The sequence below is a fragment of the Boleophthalmus pectinirostris genome, unplaced genomic scaffold, assembly GCF_026225935.1.
Source record: "Boleophthalmus pectinirostris isolate CB_2022bp ecotype Guang Dong unplaced genomic scaffold, ASM2622593v1 HiC_scaffold_12, whole genome shotgun sequence".
NCBI lineage: Eukaryota > Metazoa > Chordata > Actinopteri > Gobiiformes > Gobiidae > Boleophthalmus > Boleophthalmus pectinirostris.
Genome location: NW_026571018.1, coordinates 39,365,615 through 39,388,114, shown reverse-complemented (window position 1 = coordinate 39,388,114; position 22,500 = coordinate 39,365,615). Strand labels below are relative to the sequence as shown.

Below are 22,500 nucleotides of genomic sequence, written 5' to 3'. Positions count from 1 at the left end.
GTTGAGGGTCCGTCTCCTGCTCGTTTCCATGGATACGTCACTGCTCTGTGTCCTGGAATGTTCCACCGTGTGACTTTAAATGGCTCGACTCTCCACAGATCTGACCCGGAACTGCGTCTGGTTTGGTCTCCATGAAGATAAAAAAAAAGTTTAATGCCGGAAAAGTTACACAATGCAGATTTAAAGTGTTAAAGTGCTGTAGATTAAAGTGCTTCTGTGCTGTAGATTAAAGTGCTTCTGTAGATTAAAGTGTTTCTGTAGATTAAAGTGTTCTGTAGATTAAAGTGCTTCTGTAGATTAAAAGTGCTTCTGTAGATTAAAAGTGTTTCTGTAGATTAAAGTGCTTTCTGTAGATTAAAGTGCTTCTGTAGATTAAAGTGTGTTCTGTAGATTAAAGTGTTTCTGTAGATTATTTAAAGTGCTTCTGTAGATTAAAGTGCTTCTGTAGATTAAAGTGCTTCTGTAGATTAAAGTGTTTCTGTAGATTAAAGTGCTGTAGATTAAAGTGCTTCTGTAGATTAAAGTGTTTCTGTAGATTAAAGTGTTTCTGTAGATTAAAGTGCTTCTGTAGATTAAAGTGTTTCTGTAGATTAAAGTGCTTCTGTAGATTAAAGTGCTTCTGTAGATTAAAGTGTTTCTGTAGATTAAAGTGTTCTGTAGATTAAAGTGTTTCTGTAGATTAAAGTGCTTCTGTAGATTAAAGTGTTTCTGTAGATTAAAGTGCTTCTGTAGATTAAAGTGCTTCTGTAGATTAAAGTGTTCTGTAGATTAAAGTGTTTCTGTAGATTAAAGTGTTTCTGTAGATTAAAGTGCTTCTGTAGATTAAAGTGTTTCTGTAGATTAAAGTGTTTCTGTAGATTAAAGTGCTTCTGTAGATTAAAGTGTTTCTGTAGATTAAAGTGCTTCTGTAGATTAAAGTGTTTCTGTAGATTAAAGTGTTTCTGTAGATTAAAGTGCTTCTGTAGATTAAAGTGTTTCTGTAGATTAAAGTGTTTCTGTAGATTAAAGTGTTTCTGTAGATTAAAGTGCTTCTGTAGATTAAAGTGTTTCTGTAGATTAAAGTGTCTGTAGATTAAAGTGCTTCTGTAGATTAAAGTGTTTCTGTAGATTAAAGTGCTTCTGTAGATTAAAGTGCTTCTGTAGATTAAAGTGCTGTAGATTAAAGTGCTTCTGTAGATTAAAGTGCTTCTGTAGATTAAAGTGTTTCTGTAGATTAAAGTGCTTCTGTAGATTAAAGTGTTTCTGTAGATTAAAGTGTTTCTGTAGATTAAAGTGCTTCTGTAGATTAAAGTGCTTCTGTAAGTGTTTCTAGATTAAAGTGTTTCTGTAGATTAAAGTGTTTCTGTAGATTAAAGTGTTTCTGTAGATTAAAAGTAAAGTGCTTCTGTAGATTAAAGTGCTTCTGTAGATTAAAGTGCTGTAGATTAAAGTGCTTCTGTAGATTAAAGTGCTTCTGTAGATTAAAGTGTTTCTGTAGATTAAAGTGTTTCTGTAGATTAAAGTGCTTCTGTAGATTAAAGTGCTTCTGTAGATTAAAGTGCTTCTGTAGATTAAAGTGTTTCTGTAGATTAAAGTGCTTCTGTAGATTAAAGTGCTTCTGTAGATTAAAGTGTTTCTGTAGATTAAAGTGTTTCTGTAGATTAAAGTGTTTCTGTAGATTAAAGTGCTTCTGTAGATTAAAGTGCTTCTGTAGATTAAAGTGCTTCTGTGCTGTAGATCGGGTATTGGAGTGACTCGGACAAACTGGTGCTGATCCAGGACTCGCCTCTTTTGCCCAACGACACGTCGGGAATCGAAAACCGCACCGTGGTGGTCACGACTATTATGGTAAGAAACGCACAAACACACACACACACACACACGTATACACACACACACATACACACACACACACACACACACACAACACACACACACACACACACAACACACACACTCTCTGCTCATTTCACTAAAACACGTCACTTTATTTGTTCTCAGTGTTTTATTGTTTTTGGTTGAAGTTTATAAAGTGATTGTGTAACTGTTACCGAGCAACCGTCACGTAAACAAAACCCAAAACGACTTTAAAACTGCACAAAAATCACGATTAAACTTAGAAAAACTACGACTTCCTGTGTTTTGTACAAACTGTGAAACATTCAGATTTTCATTTCACATTTAAAAACTCACCTGTTCAAACTGTCGCTCCCTCCATGATTCTCCTGTTTTCTACAGTCACTTTTTTATTTGTTTGTAAAACGTCCAAAAAAAGTGCTACATAAGTCCGATGTATTATTATATTTATTACTATTATTGTTAAATAATCGTCACGACTTTTGCGTTTTCTGACCTCTGCCCCCGAGAGCCGTTCACATCGATAATGTGTAGAGCTCAGTTTAGAGTCACACAGTTGCCACGTTTACACGAGATCTTTAATTCTGAATAAAAATAAATTCCGTTTTTAAAAAGTCCATGTAAACACTTAATTCCGAATGAAAATGATTCAGAATTCGTCTTAATTCTGAAGTAAGTGTTTGTTTTCTTCTGATTTTAAATCTGAGTGAATTAGTTTCCTGGATCCTGTTTGTGGTTTGTTCTTGTTAAAATGCTGCTGGTGCTCGAGCCAGATTAGCATGCTAGTGTACACTTCCTGATCATCGACAGCTCACACTTTAAACAACAGACCTGTTCACACAAACGTCTTCACACTGTCACACTGTCCTCTGGACGGGGTTTAGTCCCGTCGCCTGCGCACATGAGGAGCTCGATTCCATTTTAGGTTTAGTTTCGATTCGTGTCAGTTTTTCGATATTTTTGGCGACGCTTTGGCACTGAGTGATGTCACAGAGTGATGTCACTGAGTGATGTCACAGAGTGATGTCACAGAGTGATGTCACTGAGTGATGTCACAGAGTGATGTCACTGAGTGATGTCACAGAGTGATGTCACTGAGTGATGTCACAGAGTGATGTCACTGAGTGATGTCACTGAGTGATGTCACAGAGTGATGTCACAGAGTGATGTCACAGAGTGATGTCACTGAGTGATGTCACAGAGTGATGTCACAGAGTGATGTCACTGAGTGATGTCACAGTGAGTGATGTCACAGAGTGATGTCACTGAGTGATGTCACTGAGTGATGTCACAGAGTGATGTCACAGAGTGATGTCACTGAGTGATGTCACAGAGTGATGTCACTGAGTGATGTCACTGAGTGATGTCACAGAGTGATGTCACTGAGTGACACTGAGTGACGTCACAGAGTGATGTCACAGAGTGATGTCACTGAGTGTGACGGCGTGAGCTGCTGCAGGAGGCTCAGCACGATCCTCCTCTTTTCAGCCCCCGAACACCAACCCACTTTTAAGAAACTGAGGAGGACGACGAGGGACACGAGGGACACGAGGACACGACGGACACGAGGGGACACGACGAGGGACACGAGGGACACGACGACAGGGACACGAGGGACACGAGGGGACAGAGCCACGAGGACACGAGGGACACGAGGGGACGGAGCCGGAGCCGTGAGGGACACGAGGACAGGAGGGACATGAGGGACACGAGGACACGAGGGGACAGAACCATGAGGACACGAGGGGACAGAGACGGAGCCACTAAGGACACGAGGACACAAGAGACATGAGGGACACGAGGGACAGAGACGGAGTCACGAAACTCTGGTCCCGGTCTAGTCCTAATCTCAGTTTAGGTCTAGTCCCCTTCTGGTCCTGGTCCTGGTCCCGGTCTGGTCCCGGTCCTGGTCCTGGTCCCGGTCTGGTCCTGGTCCTGGTCCCGGTCTGGTCTGGTCTGGTCTTGGTCTGGTCTGGTCTGGTCCTGGTCCTGGTCCTGGTCCTGGTCTGGTCTGGTCTGGTCCTGGTCTGGTCTGGTCTGGTCTGGTCCTGGTCCTGGTCTGGTCCTGGTCTGGTCTGGTCTGGTCCTGGTCCTGGTCCCTGGTCCTGGTCCTGGTCCCTGGTCTGGTCCTGGTCTGGTCCTGGTCCTGGTCCCCCTGGTCTGGTCCTGGTCCTGGTCTGGTCTGGTCTGGTCCTGGTCTGGTCTGGTCCTGGTCTGGTCCTGGTCCTGGTCCTGGTCTGGTCTGGTCCTGGTCTGGTCCTGGTCTGGTCTGGTCTGGTCCCTGGTCTGGTCTGGTCTGGTCCTGGTCTGGTCTGGTCTGGTCTGGTCCTGGTCTGGTCCTGGTCCTGGTCTGGTCTGGTCTGGTCTGGTCGGTCTGGTCTGGTCTGGTCCTGGTCCTGGTCCTGGTCCTGGTCCTGGTCCTGGTCCTGGTCCTGGTCTGGTCTGGTCTGGTCCTGGTCTGGTCTGGTCTGGTCCCTGGTCCTGGTCTGGTCTGGTCCTGGTCCTGGTCCTGGTCCTGGTCCTGGTCTGGTCTGGTCCTGGTCTGGTCCTGGTCTGGTCTGGTCTGGTCCTGGTCTGGTCCTGGTCCTGGTCCTGGTCCTGGTCCTGGTCTGGTCCCTGGTCCTGGTCCTGGTCCTGGTGGTCTGGTCGGTCTGGTCTGGTCTGGTCCTGGTCCTGGTCCTGGTCCTGGTCCTGGTCTGGTCCTGGTCCTGGTCCTGGTCCTGGTCTGGTCCTGGTCCTGGTCCTGGTCCTGGTCCTGGTCCTGGTCCTGGTCTGGTCCTGGTCTGGTCTGGTCCTGGTCTGGTCCTGGTCTGGTCTGGTCCTGGTCCTGATCTGGTCTGGTCCTGGTCCTGGTCTGGTCCTGGTCTGGTCCTCTGGTCTGGTCCTGGTCTGGTCCTGGTCTGGTCCTGGTCTGGTCTGGTCTGGTCTGGTCGGTCTGGTCTGGTCCTGGTCTCTGGTCCTGGTCTGGTCCTTGGTCTGGTCCTGGTCTGGTCTGGTCTGGTCTGGTCCTGGTCTGGTCTGGTCTGGTCTGGTCCTGGTCCTGGTCCTGGTCCTGGTCCTGGTCCTGGTCTGGTCCTGGTCCTGGTCTGGTCCCTGGTCTGGTCTGGTCCTGGTCTGGTCCTGGTCCTGGTCCTGGTCCTGGTCCTGGTCCTGGTCCTGGTCCTGGTCCTGGTCGGTCTGGTCTGGTCTGGTCTGGTCTGGTCCTGGTCCTGGTCCTGGTCCTGGTCTGGTCTGGTCTGGTCCTGGTCTGGTCCTGGTCCTGGTCCTGGTCCTGGTCTGGTCCTGGTCCTGGTCTGGTCTGGTCCTGGTCCTGGTCCTGGTCCTGGTCTGGTCCTGTCTGGTCCTGGTCCTGGTCCTGGTCCTGGTCCTGGTCTGGTCCTGGTCCTGGTCCTGGTCCTGGTCCTGGTCTGGTCTGGTCTGGTCCTGGTCCTGGTCCTGGTCTGGTCCTGGTCTGGTCCTGGTCTGGTCCTGGTCTGGTCCTGGTCTGGTCCTGGTCCTGGTCCTGGTCATTTGAAAACCCGTCGGAGCCGTTTGAGTTTGAGTTTGAGTTTGAGTTTGTCGTGTTTGTAAAAAGACGAGACGCTGGAGTTTGTTTTGTTACACGTTTGGAGAAAAAGATCTCGTTTTGTGTTTTTATGTCGGTTCAGTTCACGAGATGAAGATTTACGCCTTCGTCTTTTCAAAACGTGACAAAATAACGACGCGAACACGAACGGCGCCCGAGGAAAACCACAGTCATGTTTTTCAGACGCGTTTGGCTCCGATTTTCCTCCTTTTGAAACCAGGACTTTGTTTGGTGAGAAAATACGAAACATCACAGACGCCGAAGACGCAGTTTAACAAAGAAAAAGAAGAAAAAAAAGAGGGAAATGCGAGAAAAAGAGTTTTAAAGGGACTGTGTGTGTGTCACCTGAATCTGTGTCGTTCGTTCGTTTGTTTTTCAAAATAAAACCAAAAAAAAAAATAAAATTAAAAAATAAAATATTTGTCTCCAAAACCAAAAAAAAAAAAAAAAGATAATAATTTGTTTTTGTTTTTTCTTTTTCAGTTTTCGATTTTGTGTTTAAATGAAAAATGGAAAAAAACTGGATAACGGACCAAACCAGGACTAAACCAGGACCAAACCAGGACTAAACCAGGACTAAACCAGTACTAAACCAGGACTAAACCAGAACTAAACCAGGACTAAACCAGGACTAAACCAGGAATAAACCCGGTCTAAACCAGGTCTAAACCAGGACTAAACCCGGTCTAAACCAGAACTAAACCAGGACTAAACCAGGACTAAACCAGTACTAAACCAGGACTAACCCAGTACTAAACCAGGACTAAACCAGGACTAAACCAGGTCTAAACCAGGACTAACCCAGTACTAAACCAGGTCTAAACCAGGACTAAACCAGGTCCTAACCAGGACTAAACCAGGACTAAACCAGGTCTAAACCAGGACTAAACCAGGTCTAACCAGGACTAAACCAGGTCTAAACCAGGACTAACCAGACTAAACCAGGTCTAAACCAGGACTAAACCAGGTCTAAACCAGGACTAAACCAGTACTAAACCAGAACTAAACCAGGTCCTAACCAGGACTAAACCAGGACTAAACCAGGTCTAAACCAGGACTAAACCAGGTCTAAACCAGGACTAAACCAGGTCTAAACCAGGACTAACCCAGTACTAAACCAGGTCTAAACCAGGACTAAACCAGGTCTAAACCAGGACTAACCCAGTACTAAACCAGAACTAAACCAGGTCCTAACCAGGACTAAACCAGGACTAAACCAGGTCTAAGGTCTCAGTCCTAGTTTGGTCCCCATCTCAGTCCCGGTCTCAGTCCTAAACCAGGACTAAACCAGGACTGAGTCTGGGGACGGGCCCAGAGATGCCCTCAGAGACTGTCGGGTGATCAGGACTAAGATCGGGACCAGACCAGGACTGAGACAGGTTCAGTTCTGGTTTAGTCCTGGTTTAGTCTGTTATCCATTTTTTTTTTTTTGTTTTTTTTTTCCATTTTTCATTTAAACACAAAATCGAAAACTGAAAAAACGAATCATTATCTATTTTTTTCATTTTGGTTTTGGAGACAATTTTTATTATTTTTTTTCTGTTTTTTTTTTTAGTTTTGTTTTATTTTGAAAAACAAATGAACAAATAACACACAGACTAATCAGCCTCTCACTGTTTTTAAAGAGCCACTAAACACTAAAAACACTTTTTTTTTTCCTCCTGATTCTCTGTGTCTAAAATTGAAGTGTGTCTTTGTCTCTGGTTTTATTTTGGTGATTTTCGTGTATAATATTTGTTAAAAATGTGAATTTTGGGTCAAAGTCGTGTTTGTATCGGCGTAAAATGTTCATTAAAATTAAAGTTTCATGGAGCATTTTTAAAAATTCAAACTGTTAAATTCTGACTCTTCACATCTGAGGAGTTTGGGGTTTTGTTTATGTGACGGTTGCTACGTAACGACGAACACAGTGTGTGTCATGTCAGTCGTAGGGAGTATTATCTGTGACACTGTACAGTTGTAGGGAGTATTTTCTGTTATATAAGGGTGAATTGTATAGTCGTAGGGAGTATTATCTGTTATATAAGGGTAAGTTGTTGTTTTCTTACAGTCGTAGGGAGTATTATCTGTTATATAAGAGTGAATTGTTCAGTTGTAAGGAGTATTGTCTGTTACATAAAGGTGAACTGTACAGTTGTAGGGAGTATTATCTGTGGTATGGTGCAGTCGTAGGGAGTATTATCTGTGGTGTGCACAGTCGTAGGGAGTATTATCTGTGGTGTGCGCAGTCGTGTAGTCGTAGGGGAGTATTATCTGTGGTGTGGTACAGTCGTAGGGAGTATTATCTGTGTGGTGTGTACAGTCGTAGGGAGTATTATCTGTGTTGTGGTGTTGTGGTAGTTGTAGGGAGTATTATCTGTGTTGTGGTACAGTTGTAGGGAGTATTATCTGTGTTGTGTACAGTTGTAGGGAGTATTATCTGTGGTGTGCACAGTCGTAGGGAGTATTATCTGTGGTGTGCACAGTCGTAGGGAGTATTATCTGTGTTGTGGTACAGTTGTAGGGAGTATTATCTGTGGTGTGCACAGTCGTAGGGAGTATTATCTGTGGTGTGGTACAGTCGTAGGGAGTATTATCTGTGGTGTGTACAGTTGTAGGGAGTATTATCTGTGGTGTGCACAGTCGTAGGGAGTATTATCTGTGGTGTACAGTCGTAGGGAGTATTATCTGTGTTGTGGTACAGTTGTAGGGAGTATTATCTGTGGTGTGTACAGTTGTAGGGAGTATTATCTGTGGTGTGGTACAGTTGTAGGGAGTATTATCTGTGGTGTGTACAGTTGTAGGGATATTATCTTGTGTCAGTGTAGGGAGTATATCTGTGTGTGTACAGTTGTAGGGAGTATTATCTGTGGTGTGTACAGTCGTAGGGAGTATTATTGTGGTGTTGTACAGTTGTAGGGAGTATTATCTGTGGTGGTGTACAGTTGTAGGGAGTATTATCTGTGAGTTGTTGTACAGTTGTAGGGAGTATTATCTGTGGTGTGTTGTACAGTTGTAGGGAGTATTATCTGTGGTGTTGTACAGTCGTAGGGAGTATTATCTGTGGGTGTGGTACAGTTGTAGGGAGTATTATCTGTGGTGTTGTACAGTTGTAGGGAGTATTATCTGTGGTGTTGTACAGTGTAGGGAGTATATCTGTGAGTGTGTACAGTTGTAGGGAGTATTATCTGTGAGTTGTTGTACAGTTGTAGGGAGTATTAGTGTTGTGTACAGTTTGTAGGGAGTATTATCTGTGTTGTGTACAGTGTAGGGAGTATTTATCTGTGGTGTTGTACAGTTGTAGGGAGTATTATCTGTGAGTGTTGTACAGTTGTAGGGAGTATTATCTGTTGAGTGTTGTACAGTTGTAGGGAGTATTATCTGTGGTGTGTTGTACAGTTGTAGGAGTATTATTGTGTGTGTACAGTTGTAGGGAGTATTATCTGTGAGTTGTTGTACAGTTGTAGGGAGTATTATCTGTGAGTTGTTGTACAGTTGTAGGGAGTATTATACATGTGAGTTGTTGTACAGTTGTAGGGAGTATTATCTGTGTGAGTTGTTGTACAGTTGTAGGGAGTATTATCTGTGGTGTTGTACAGTTGTAGGGAGTATTATCTGTTACATAAGGGTGAGTTGTTGTACAGTTGTAGGGAGTATTATCTGTGTTTTTAAACAGTTGTAGGGAGTATTATCTGTGGTTGTTGTACAGTTGTAGGGAGTATTATCTGTGTTGTGGTACAGTTGTAGGGAGTATTATCTGTGTTGTTGTTGTACAGTTGTAGGGAGTATTATCTGTGTTGTTTACAGTTGTAGGGAGTATTATCTGTGTTGTGGTACAGTTGTAGGGAGTATTATCTGTGAGTGTTGTACAGTTGTAGGGAGTATTATCTGTGGTGTGTACAGTCGTAGGGAGTATTATCTGTGGTGTGTACAGTTGTAGGGAGTATTATCTGTGTTGTGGTACAGTTGTAGGGAGTATTATCTGTGTTGTGGTACAGTTGTAGGGAGTATTATCTGTGGTGTGTACAGTCGTAGGGAGTATTATGTGTGGTGTGTACAGTTGTAGGGAGTATTATCTGTGTTGTGGTACAGTCGTAGGGAGTATTATCTGTGGTGTGTACAGTCGTAGGGAGTATTATCTGTGGTGTGCGCAGTTGTAGGGAGTATTATCTGTGTTGTGTACAGTCGTAGGGAGTATTATCTGTGTTGTGGTACAGTTGTAGGGAGTATTATCTGTGGTGTGTACAGTCGTAGGGAGTATTATCTGTGTTGTGGTACAGTCGTAGGGAGTATTATCTGTGTTGTGGTACAGTTGTAGGGAGTATTATCTGTGTTGTGGTACAGTCGTAGGGAGTATTATCTGTGGTGTGTACAGTTGTAGGGAGTATTATCTGTGTTGTGGTACAGTTGTAGGGGTATTATCTGTGTTGTGGTACAGTTGTAGGGAGTATTATCTGTGTTGTGGTACAGTCGTAGGGAGTATTATCTGTGGTGTGTACAGTCGTAGGGAGTATTATCTGTGGTGTGAACAGTCGTAGGGAGTATTATCTGTGGTGTGTACAGTTGTAGGGAGTATTATCTGTGTTGTGGTACAGTTGTAGGGAGTATTATCTGTGTTGTGGTACAGTTGTAGGGAGTATTATCTGTGTTGTGGTACAGTCGTAGGGAGTATTATCTGTGTTGTGTACAGTTGTAGGGAGTATTATCTGTGGTGTGTACAGTTGTAGGGAGTATTATCTGTGGTGTGCGCAGTTGTAGGGAGTATTATCTGTGACAGTTGTAGGGAGTGTGCAGTGTAGGGAGTATTATCTGTGGTGTGTACAGTGTAGGGAGTATTATCTGTGTTGTGTACAGTGTAGGGAGTATTATCTGTGTGTACAGTGTAGGGAGTATTATCTGTGTTTGTGTACAGTTGTAGGGAGTATTATCTGTTACATGGTGAGTTGTACAGTTGTAGGGAGTATTATCTGTGTGAGTTGTTGTACAGTTGTAGGGAGTATTATCTGTTACATAAGGGTGAGTTGTTGTACAGTTGTAGGGAGTATTATCTGTGTTGTGGTACAGTTGTAGGAGTATTATCTGTGTTGTTGTACAGTTGTTAGGGAGTATTATCTGTGTTGTACAGTGAGTATTATCTGTGAGTGTGTACAGTTGTAGGGAGTATTATCTGTGTTGTGTTGTACAGTTGTAGGGAGTATTATCTGTGTGTGTTGTTGTACAGTTGTAGGGAGTATTATCTGTTACATAAGGGTGAGTTGTTGTACAGTTGTAGGGAGTATTATCTGTGAGTTGTTGGTACAGTTGTAGGGAGTATTATCTGTGTGAGTTGTTGTACAGTTGTAGGGAGTATTATCTGTGTTGTGTTGTACAGTTGTAGGGAGTATTATCTGTTACATGGTGAGTTGTTGTACAGTTGTAGGGAGTATTATCTGTGTTGTGTACAGTTGTAGGGAGTAATTATCTGTGGTGTTGTACAGTTGTAGGGAGTATTATCTGTGGTTGTTGGTACAGTTGTAGGGAGTATTATCTGTGTGTACAGTGTAAGGGAGTATTACTGTGTTGTGTACAGTTGTAGGGAGTATTATCTGTGGTGAGTTGTGTACAGTTGTAGGGAGTATTATCTGTGGTGTGGTACAGTTGTAGGGAGTATTATCTGTGTTGTGGTACAGTTGTAGGGAGTATTATCTGTGTTGTGGTACAGTTGTAGGGAGTATTATCTGTGTTGTGGTACAGTCGTAGGGAGTATTATCTGTGGTGTGCGCAGTCGTAGGGAGTATTATCTGTGTTGTGGTACAGTTGTAGGGAGTATTATCTGTGGTGTGCGCAGGAGGGCCCGTACGTCATGATGAAGAAGAACCATGAGATGTACGAGGGGAACGAGCAGTATGAGGGATACTGCGTGGACCTCGCCTCCGAAATCGCCAAACACATCGGCATCAAGTACAAAATCTCCATCGTCCCCGACGGGAAATACGGAGCCCGAGACCCCGAGACCAAGATCTGGAACGGCATGGTCGGGGAGCTGGTGTACGGGGTCGGTACCGCGCACACACTGTACACACCATACACGCTATACACACTATACACACACACTATACACACACACTATACACACACACTATACACACTATACACACACTATACACACACTATACACACTATACACACTATATCACACACACATACACACACACTATACACACTATACACACACACACTATACACACTATACACACTATACACACTATACACACTATACACACACACTATACACACACTATACACAAACACACAAAAACACACACACACTATACACACACTATACACACACACTATACACACACTATACACACTATACACGCTATACACACTATACACACTATACACACATACACACACACTATACACACTATACACACACACTATACACACTATACACACTATACACACTATACACACACACACTATACACACTATACACACTATACACACTATACACACACACTATACACACTATACACACTATACACACTATACACACACACTATACACACACACTATACACACTATACACTATACACACGCACTATACACACACACACTATACACACTATATACACACTATACACACTATACACACTATACATACACACACACTATACACACTATACACACTATACACACACACACTATACACACACACTATACACACACACTATACACACTATACACACTATACACACTATACACACTATACACACTCTACACACTATACACATACACACGCACTATACACACACACTATACACACTATACACACTATACACACTATACACTATACACACTATACACACTATACACACTATACACACACACACTATACACACATACTATACACACTATACACACACACTATACACACACTATACACACACTATACACACACACTATACACACACACACTATACACACATACTATACACACACACACTATACACACATACTATACACACACACTATACACACACACACACAATATATACACACACTATATACACACTATACACACACTATACACACATACACTATACACATATACGCTATACACACACACTATACACACACACTCTATACACACTATATACACACACACTATACACACACTATATACATACTATACACACACACTATATACACACACTATATACACACACACTATATACACACACACTATACACACACACTATATACACACACACTATGCACACACACTATATACACACACACTATATACACTATATACACACTATACACACTATACACACACACTATATACACACACTATACACACACACACTATACACACAGAGACACACACACTATACACACTATACACACACTATATACACACACATACACACACACTATACACACACTATACACACACTATATACACACACTATACACACTATATACACACACATACACACACACTATACACACACATACACACATACACACACACACACACACACACACGAGGTTACTCAAATAAAAGGATCACATCAAACTCCTCAACAGGACCATGAACTGATCACAGACTCCTTTCTGTTTTTGTCTTGAGTTTTTGGACGAGCTTAAGAGTTTTTTTGTTGACAGTCTGCGTTAAAATGTGCACTGGGTCTCCATGGTAACCGCCGAACGTTCCACCATTAGAGACACATGTAGAGAACACCACAGGCGTGAGGTCACTGGAAAATGATTCGTAAACAGAAACAGAATTTTGTGTTTTAGTTTATAATTTTTGATTTTTTTTTTTTTTTTATCTGTTTGATTGTGTTATTTTTTAATTAATTTTTTTTTTTCAGAATTTTCTAAATTTTTTTTGCTTCTTGCTTCTAATTGTAGTATTGTTTATGTGATTTCTGGAGCAAGTTTCCCTGCTTAAAATGTTTTATTTTTACAGTTTTACAGGCCCTAAATCACACAATATTTCTCCCTAATGTCACAAATTTGTATTCTTTATTTATTTATAATTTTTTTTTTTTTTTGCAATTTATTTATTTTTTATTTTATTTTTTGCATTTCTTCTAACTTTAGTAATGTCTCGCTCATTTCTACAGCAGGTTTCCCTGTTTAAAATGTTTTTTTTTTACAGTTTTTCAGTCCCTAAAGCAATTTTGTCACAAATTTTTTTTTTTGCTTTTTATTTTATTATTATTATTATTATTTATTATGTATTTATTATTTTATTTTATTATGTTTTTTTTGCTGTCGTTGCTTTTTTAAAAATTAATAATAATTATTATTATTATTATTATTATTATTTTGCTTTTATTTTTAGCTTTTTAAAAATGTATTTATTATTTTATTATTTATTTACTTATTGGTCTTATTTTTTTGCTTTTCTTCTGACCTCTGTGTTTAAATACTGTGTGTTTTTTGGTGTGTAAATCGTGCGCAGCTGCGTTCGTGTTCGTGTTCGTGTTCACGTTGGTCTTGTTGTTCTTGTTCTTGTCGGTGAATGTGAATCGTCATCAAAAGTCCAGGTTTATAAACGGGTCACAAGAATCTGCTGTGTCCCTCTGAAACACGTCACATGTTCTGAGCTGCTGCCGCTGCACAAAAGAGCAGGAGGAGGCTGTTTTAAACCCCTAACTACTGCGGAACTTTTCAGCTGGGGGTCTGTCACCTGCTTGTTTCTATGGAGACGTCCTTCCTCTGCCTGGAATGTTCCACAGAGTGACTTTAAACAGCTCGACTTTACAAATCTTGCATTTTTTATGGCTCAAAAATCCCTAGAAAAACAGACATTGTGACTGTGAGCGTCGCCGCTCCACAGATCTGACCTGGAACTGCGTCTGGTTTGGTCTCTGTGAAGATAGAAAGGTTTAATGTCACACTGTGGAACATCTCCGTGGAGAAAAGTGTTTGACGAACCCTTCCCCAGAAAAGTGACACAAACTTTAAAGAATCTGTGACAGGTTCAAACACTCATTTAGACTAAAGCTCAGCTCCATCCATCCTCCATGTTCTTCTTCTTCTCTGGGGTCGGGTCTCGGGGGCATCAGTCTGAGCAGAGACTCCCAGACTTCCCTCACCCCAGACACTTCCTGCAGCTCCTCCAGTGGGACCTGAGGTGTTCCCAGTCCAGTCCAGAGACGTCGTCCCTCCAGTGTGTCCTGGGTCTCCTCCTCCTCCCTGTGGGACATGAACACCTCCTGAGGGACACGTCCAGGAGACATCAGAACAGACGTCCTCCCCTCAGACGCTCCTCTCCACGTGGAGGAGCAGCGGCTCTACTCCGAGCTCCTCACTCTGTCTCTAAAGGCTGAAGTATAGTTCTGCATCATCGACTCAACGCGCTCCGCCGCCGTCGCCTTGTTGTCGTCGTTTTTGATTTATAGATCTGTGTCGAGGTCTGTGCACCGCCAAGTAATTCACTGCCAAAACACCAGGGGGCGACGATATCTGTCCATTCATATAAACGTGTGTCTGTGTGTGTGACCCACAGACGTATAAACTCTGAAAAGTTTAACATGAACCATCACTAACGCGACAAAAGCACAGAACAGATTCAGCATCAGTACAATGTGACTCATGTTCCACTGAGTCACTGTGTCCTTTTTAAGTCCGACAGAAGCTGAACCTCGTACCAGGAGCCAGTTGTTTTATGAGGCTTTGTTTATGTAAGTTAAACATGCAGTTTTAAGTTTCGTTTCTGTAAAACATAAACACATCTGCACAAAGCTGCACTAAACACATTATTTCTCGATATAAACTGAAAGAAAGAAAAGCCGACAGGAAACGTAAACAGACGACCAATCACAGCTCTTATCGTCTGCGGCCTTTTGATGCATAGTTAGAAAATGTCGGTGGTGCACGTCGGTCGACGCAGAGGCTCTGTGTAGGGGACACGTCGACACAAACTCTGTGTCGTGATGCAGACGATGTAAATTGGCCTTAAGGGAGACGCCCGGACGCCCTGCGGAGGAAACTTATTTGTGTCGCTTGTATCGGCGATCTCGTCCTTTCGGTCGTTAGTCCAATGAGGTTCATTTGGTCTTCTGATCTTTTATGTTATTAGGTTCTTTTTTCAGACCAAGAGTTTGTTTTCATATCAGTTTGGACTCTTCCTCAGGATGGTCACGTGATGTTGCTGTGAACTGATGAAAGCTCTGACCACTGTAAAAGAGAGAAGCAGATTCTGGACTGGGACAGAGGAAAACAAACACTGTCACTGGATTAACGAGGCAATCGAAACACGGAAACGTGTCCACGGGGCAATAAACCAGGACGAGGGGCTTTTTTACTCTCACACACCTGGATACTGTCCTGAGGAAGTTGGACTGCAGGTGGCGCTGTCGTCCTGCCTCCACCGACAGCACCAAAACCTGTTTAAATCAACTGACCGGACACATCACAGCAACATCACGAGACTCTGAGGAAGATCGCAGGGAGCAGTCGAAACTCTCAGGTCTGAAAACAAACTCTTGGTCCAAAAAAAAGAACTTTATAATATATGACCCAGAGCTCATGACCGAGACAGAGGTGAGGGGAGGAACGGAGCCTGACTAAATCCAGACTCAGCTCCTCTTCGCCACAACGGTCCGACACAGCGACCGCGTCACTGCCCACGCTGCACCTGTCCACCTGTCCACCTGTCAATCTCCCGCTCCGTCCTCCCCTCGCTCCAGAACGAGGCCCGGCTCCGGGGTCGAGCTCAGAGCTGGAGCCGGCGTCGCACTCGGGTTTGTGGACGAAGCATTTTTCTCTGTTCTGTTCTGTGAGAGTCTGAGGCTTAACTCTGACCGTGCGCCCTCTCCTTCCCTCTCTCCTCCTCCCTCGCTCCCTCGCTCCCTCGCTCCCTCCATCCTCTCTCCTCTGTCGCCGTGGGAACAGGACACTCAGCACTTCTTCCTGCGTCTCTCGTGTTCCGGCTCCGGTGTCATTGTGAAATAAATACAGCCTCATCATTTTATGTTGTGAAAAATAGAGGACGAGGCTCAGGGCAGAGTTTGTGTGTGTCTCTCTGTGTGTGTGTGTGTGTGTGTCTCTGTGTGTGTATGTGTCTGTGTGTGTCTGTGTGTGTCTCTGTGTGTGTGTTTTTGTGTGTGTTTTTGTGTGTTTTTGTGTGTCAGATGAAGAGGGAGCAGTCACATAAGCACAGATCAGTTTCATGGTTCTAGTGGAGAATTTGGAGACGAAGTTCATGTTTCGGTTTGATGGTTTGACAGTTTGACGCAAACAAACCCGTCGCTAAAGACAGAGCGACGGCGTCTGATTGGTCGGTTCTTAATGTTCAGATCTGGATTCAGGAACAAAATGTTGAAATGTCCAAACTCCAGGGTCACGTGGAGCAGGTTCAGACCGACGTGTGAAGGTCAGAGTGAGGATCCTGACAGAGACACAGTTTTACACACAAACTGAACCAGAGCCAGAGTCCATGGAGCCCAATCGCGCTCGTGCTCACTTCCTGTTTGAATGAACCAGCGAGATCTGTCCATTAACATCGAGTGTGTGTGTGTGTGTGTGTTTTTCAGAAAGCGGAAATCGCTGTGGCCCCTCTCACCATCACGCTGGTCCGGGAGGAGGTGATCGACTTCTCGAAGCCCTTCATGTCTCTGGGCATCTCCATCATGATCAAAAAGCCCCAGAAGTCCAAACCGGGCGTCTTCTCCTTCCTGGACCCGCTGGCCTACGAGATCTGGATGTGCATCGTGTTCGCCTACATCGGCGTGAGCGTGGTGCTCTTCCTGGTCAGCCGCTTCAGCCCGTACGAGTGGCACACCGAGGAGCCCGAGGAGGGCACCGACGGTCCGCCCAGCGACCAGCCCCCCAACGAGTTCGGCATCTTCAACTCCCTCTGGTTCTCCCTGGGCGCCTTCATGCAGCAGGGCTGTGACATCTCCCCCAGGTACGGCTGCACCTGACGCACCTGACGCACCTGACGCACCTGTCACACGTGCTCAGACTCACACAGACGTTGTTAAAGGAGCGGTGTGTAGTTCAGTCCTGCTGGTGTAAATCGGTTCTGCAGCCTCAGTAGCTCCTGTAGAAGCTCTGACTCTTTTAGTTTCTGAGTTTCAGATCAGACAGAAACATTTTAGGTTTAAATCAGTCTCTTTTTCCTCTGGTCCTTTTAGGCCTATTCATACTTCATAAGAACAAAAAAACTATCATCTTAAGGCCAATTTACGGTCCAGCGTCAAATCGTCTGCGTCACGACACAGAGTTTGCGTCGACGTGTCCCCTACACAGAGCCTCTGCGACGACCGACGTGCACCACCGACATTTTCTAACTACGCGTCAAAACGCCACAGACGATAAGAGCTGTGATTGGTCGTCTGTTTACATTTCCTGTCGGCTTTTCTTTCTTTCAGTTTATATTGAGTAATAATGTGTTTAGTGCAGCTTTGTACAGAAACGAATCTTAAAACTGCATGTTTAACTTACATAAATAAAGCCTCATAAAACAACTGGCTCCTGGTACGAGGTTCAGCTTCTGTCGGACTTAAAAAGGACACAGTGACTCAGTGGAACATGAGTGTTTCTCTGTGACAGAGTCACATTGTATTTTGTTAGTGATGGTTCATGTTAAACTTTTCAGAGTTTATACGTCTGTGGGTCACACACACAGACACATGTTTATATGAATAGACAGATATCGTCGCCCCCTGGTGTTTTGGCAGTGAATTACTTGGCGGTGCACAGACCTCGACACAGATCCATAAATCAAAAACGATGACGACAAGGCGACGGCGGCGGCGCACGTTGATTCGACGCAGAAATACACCTCAGCCTTTACACTCAGGGCTGGACCGAGAAAATGTCATTTCTTGTGGTTTGTTCTCGACTCTTCAGCTGAGCAGAACTTTGTCCCACAGCTTCACTCTGATTGGTTGTTTATGTGGGCGTGGTTTATCTGCTTCTGTTTCCTTGTCGGGGCAGAGCGAGAAAAATAAAAAAAATTAAAAGTTTTGAGTCACAGCTGGAGGAAATGTTGAGAAAATACAAACATCTGTACGACGAGACGTTTAGTGACGATAAAGAGACAAACGGAAAGAAATTCACGGAGGGAGATCGACAACGTTTTAGGCTCGGATGAAAATCAGTGTAGAAAAGTCTGGAGTCATCTCGGGTCAAAAAAAAAAAAAGAAAAAAAAAGAGCGGTCAGGCTGGAGGACGAAAAGAAATAAAGAAGCGAAAAAGCGCGAGGGGGCGGAGCAGAGCGAGAAGTTCTCACCTCAAGATCAAGAGCAAAGTTATGTCCTTATGAAGTATGAACAGAGCTGCTCGTTTTTCACACGAGGAAACAGAAGAGTCACTGCAGAGTCTGAAACACGAACATTCTTCAGTGATCAGGTACGGAAGCCGAGAGGGGCCACAACAAACGCAAACGCCGCAACAGATACAAATGCGACCACACAACAAAAAGCCACAACACACCAAAAAAGCCACAACACACAAAAAAAAGCCACAACACAAAAAAACACACAAAAAAGCCACAACACACCAAAAAAGCCACAACAACAACAAAAAGCCAACAACACAACAAAAAAGCCACAACACAACAAAAGTCAAAACACAGCAAAAAGCCCACAACCAAAAGCACACAACAAAAACAACAACACAACAAAAAAGCCACAACACAACAAAAAAGCCACAACACAACAAAAACACAACACAACAAAAAAAGCCACAAACAAAGCCACAAACACAACAAAAAAGCCACAACACAACAAAAAAGCCAACAAACACACAAAAAGTCATAACACAGCCAAAAAACAAAGCCACAAACAAAAAAGCCAACAAAACACCACAAACAACAAAAAAGCCAACAACACAACAAAAAAGCCACAACACACACACAAAAAAGCCACACACACAAAAAAGCCACAACACACAAAAAAACACAACAAAAAGCCACAACACACAACAAAAAAGCACACAAAAAAAACAACAACAAAAAGCCACAACACAACAAAAAAAGCCACAACACAACAAAGAAAAGCACAACACAACAAAAAAGCCACAAAAAAACAACACAAAAAAGCACACAAAAAACACAACAAAAAAGCCACACACACAACAAAAAGCCACAACACAACAGAAAAGCCACAACACAACAAACAAGCCACACAAAACACAACAAAAAAGCAACAACAACACAACAAAAAAAGCCACAAGCCACACACACAAAAAAGCCACAAACACACAAAAAGCCACAACACAACAAAAAAGCCACAACACATTAAAAAGCCACAACAGAAGTGACCGCGGGACTGTATTTTCCGACGGACCGATCAAGCGGCAAGTGAAGAAGAAGAAGAACTACAATGTGAAACGAACAAAACAATAAATTACTTTTACTTACGTTTCCAGCTTCTCCGTTCCTTTACTTTTCATGTTGTAGTCCCGCGGTCACTTCCGTTGTGGCTTTTTTTTATGTGTTGTGGCTTTTTTTGGTTTGTTATGGCTTTTTTTTATGTGTTGTGGCTTTTTGTTGTGTCGTCGCATTTGCATTTGTTGCGGCCTTTGCGTTTGTTGTGACCCTCTCGGCTTCCGTAATCAGAGGCATCAAAGCGACACATTTCCATCAGCATCAGGCATTTCGTTCGTCAAACTGTTGTTTTTCAGCACAACACGTAGAATCCAGAACCTCCCCCTGCAGAGCTGTGATTTAAACCGACTGAGAGACTCGTTCAGATTCTGATTGGATAATCAACTTCAGAACCAAAACACAAAACACGACACGTACACGATAAACTGTTTTTTGTGTTGGTAATAGAATAAGTGACTCTTAAACCCCGCACACCTCGTCTTTAATTTCACCGACACGTTTGAAACTTTTAATCTGACTCAAAAGTGACTTGTGTTTTTGTCACTCTTTTGTTTTTGTTTCACTTTCCCCCGGTGACGTCACGAGGAGCGACCGTCGCGTGTGTGTTTGTGCTTAAATAAGAAATAAATAAGAAATAAGAAATAGATTTGTGCTGGAGTAAAGCTGCGTTTAAAGGTCCCGTGTCACACAAACGGAAACGGAAACATCAGAGAACAGAGTGACACGGGTCCTTTAAAGCTCAGTGAACGAGAATCATTTTGTGTGAGAGTTTAGAGCCGACGCTGACGTGTCCTTGTCTTTACACTGCCTGTAGCCTGGCCGACCGGACTCACTCTTCTCCTAACGTTAGTCTGGTTTCTCTCCACTGGAAATGTCTTTTTTTTGCCCAAATGTTGTAGCGGTGAGTTCAGTGCTTCTGCTGTAATAATCCTCCATGTTTCTTAGTCTCTGATTGTTTTCTCCGTTATTTTTATATGTTTGTTTTGATTGGGACAGACTGTGCGAGTCCCTGATTGGCTAATCCACCTGTCAATCACAACGCTCTGAAAACAGGACTGTTTATTATGGTTTATTATGTTCGTGCTCAGAGCCGCAGGAGCCCGTTTAGATCAAAAAGTCTGTGTTGGGATCGAGATCGTGGTTCTTCACATCAGAAGAACTGAGACCAAACGAACCTGGAGCTTTCACACCAAACGGACCAAACTCGCAGGTCTTCTGAACGTTCTGAGTTCAAATGGTGTCCAAAAAGTGTGAATGTTCCCTGAGTGTTCGGGATCCCAGACCCCAGACTCAAGACTCAAGACCCCAGACTCCAGACTCAAGACTCCAGACTCCCCAGACTCCAGACTCCAGACTCAAGACCCCAGACTCCAGACTCCAGAGACCAGACCCCAGAAGACCCAGACCCAGACTCAGACTCCAGACCCCAGAAGACTAGACCCCAGACTCCAGACCCCAGACCCCAGACTCAGACCCAGACTCCAGCCCAGACCCCAGACCCCAGACTCAGACTCCAGACCCAGACCCCAGACCCCAGACTCAGACCCAGACCCAGACTCCAGACCCAGATTCCAGACTCCAGACCCAGAAGACTCCAGACCCAGACCCAGACCTCCAGACCCCAGACCCCAGACTCCAACTCCAGACTCCAGACCCCAGACTCCAGACTCCAGACTCCAGACTCCAGACCCCAGACCCCAGACCCCAGACTCCAGACCCAGACCCCAGACCCAGACTCCAGACTCCAGACCCCAGACCCCAGACTCAAGACCCCAAGACTCCAGACCCAGACTCCAGACAGACCCAGACTCCAGACTCCAGACTCCAGACCCAGACTCCAGACCCCAGACCCCAGACAGACTCCAGACTCAGACCAAGACTCCAGACCAGACTCCAGACCAGACTCCAGACCCCAGACTCCAGACTCCCAGACCCCAGACTCCAAGACTCCAGACCCCAGATCCAGACTCCTCCAGACCCCAGACTCAGACTCAGACCCCACTCCAGACCCTCAGACCCCAGACCCCAGACTCCAGACTCCAGACCCCAGACTCCAGACCTCCAGACCCAGACTCCAGACCAGACCCCAGACTCAGACTCCAGACTCCAGACTCCAGACTCCAGACCCCAGACTCCAGACTCCAAACTCCAGACCCCAGACCCAGACTCCAGACCCAGACCCAGACCCCAGACCCCAACTCCAGACCCCAGACTCCAGACTCCAGACCAGACTCCAGACCCCAGACTCCAGACTCCAGACCCCAGACTCCAGACTCCAGACTCCAGACCCCAGACCAGACTCCAGACTCCAGACCCCAGACTCAGACCCCAGACTCCAGACCAGACTCCAGACCAGACTCCAGACCCCAGACTCCAGACTCCAGACCCCAGACCCCAGACTCCAGACCAGACTCCAGACCCCAGACTCAGACCCAGACCCAGACTCCAGACTCCAGACCCCCAGACTCAGACTCCAGACCCCAGACTCCAGACTCCAGACCCCAGACCCCAGACTCCAGACTCCAGACTCCAGACCCCAGACCCAGACTCCAGGACTCCAGACCCCAGACTCCAGACTCCAGACTCCAGACTCCAGACCCCAGACTCCAGACTCCAGACTCAAGACTCCAGACCCCAGACCCCAGACCCCAGACCAGACTCCAAACTCAAGACCCCAGACTCCAGACTCAAGACTCCCAGACTCCAGACTCCAGACCCCAGACCCCAGACCCCAGACTCCAGACTCCAGACTCCCAGACCAGACTCCAGACTCCAG

The 22,500-nt window shown here is 44.6% G+C and overlaps 1 protein-coding gene across 1 annotated transcript in view; it reads left to right on the top strand.

Moving 5' to 3' along the window:
* Positions 1-22,500, top strand: part of LOC110170303 (glutamate receptor 4-like) — a 130,396-nt gene that overhangs the window by 65,232 nt on the left and 42,664 nt on the right. The window contains 3 exon segments of the mRNA XM_055148284.1: positions 1,717-1,827; positions 11,208-11,414; positions 16,924-17,297. Coding sequence (XP_055004259.1) covers positions 1,717-1,827; positions 11,208-11,414; positions 16,924-17,297 — 692 coding nt within the window.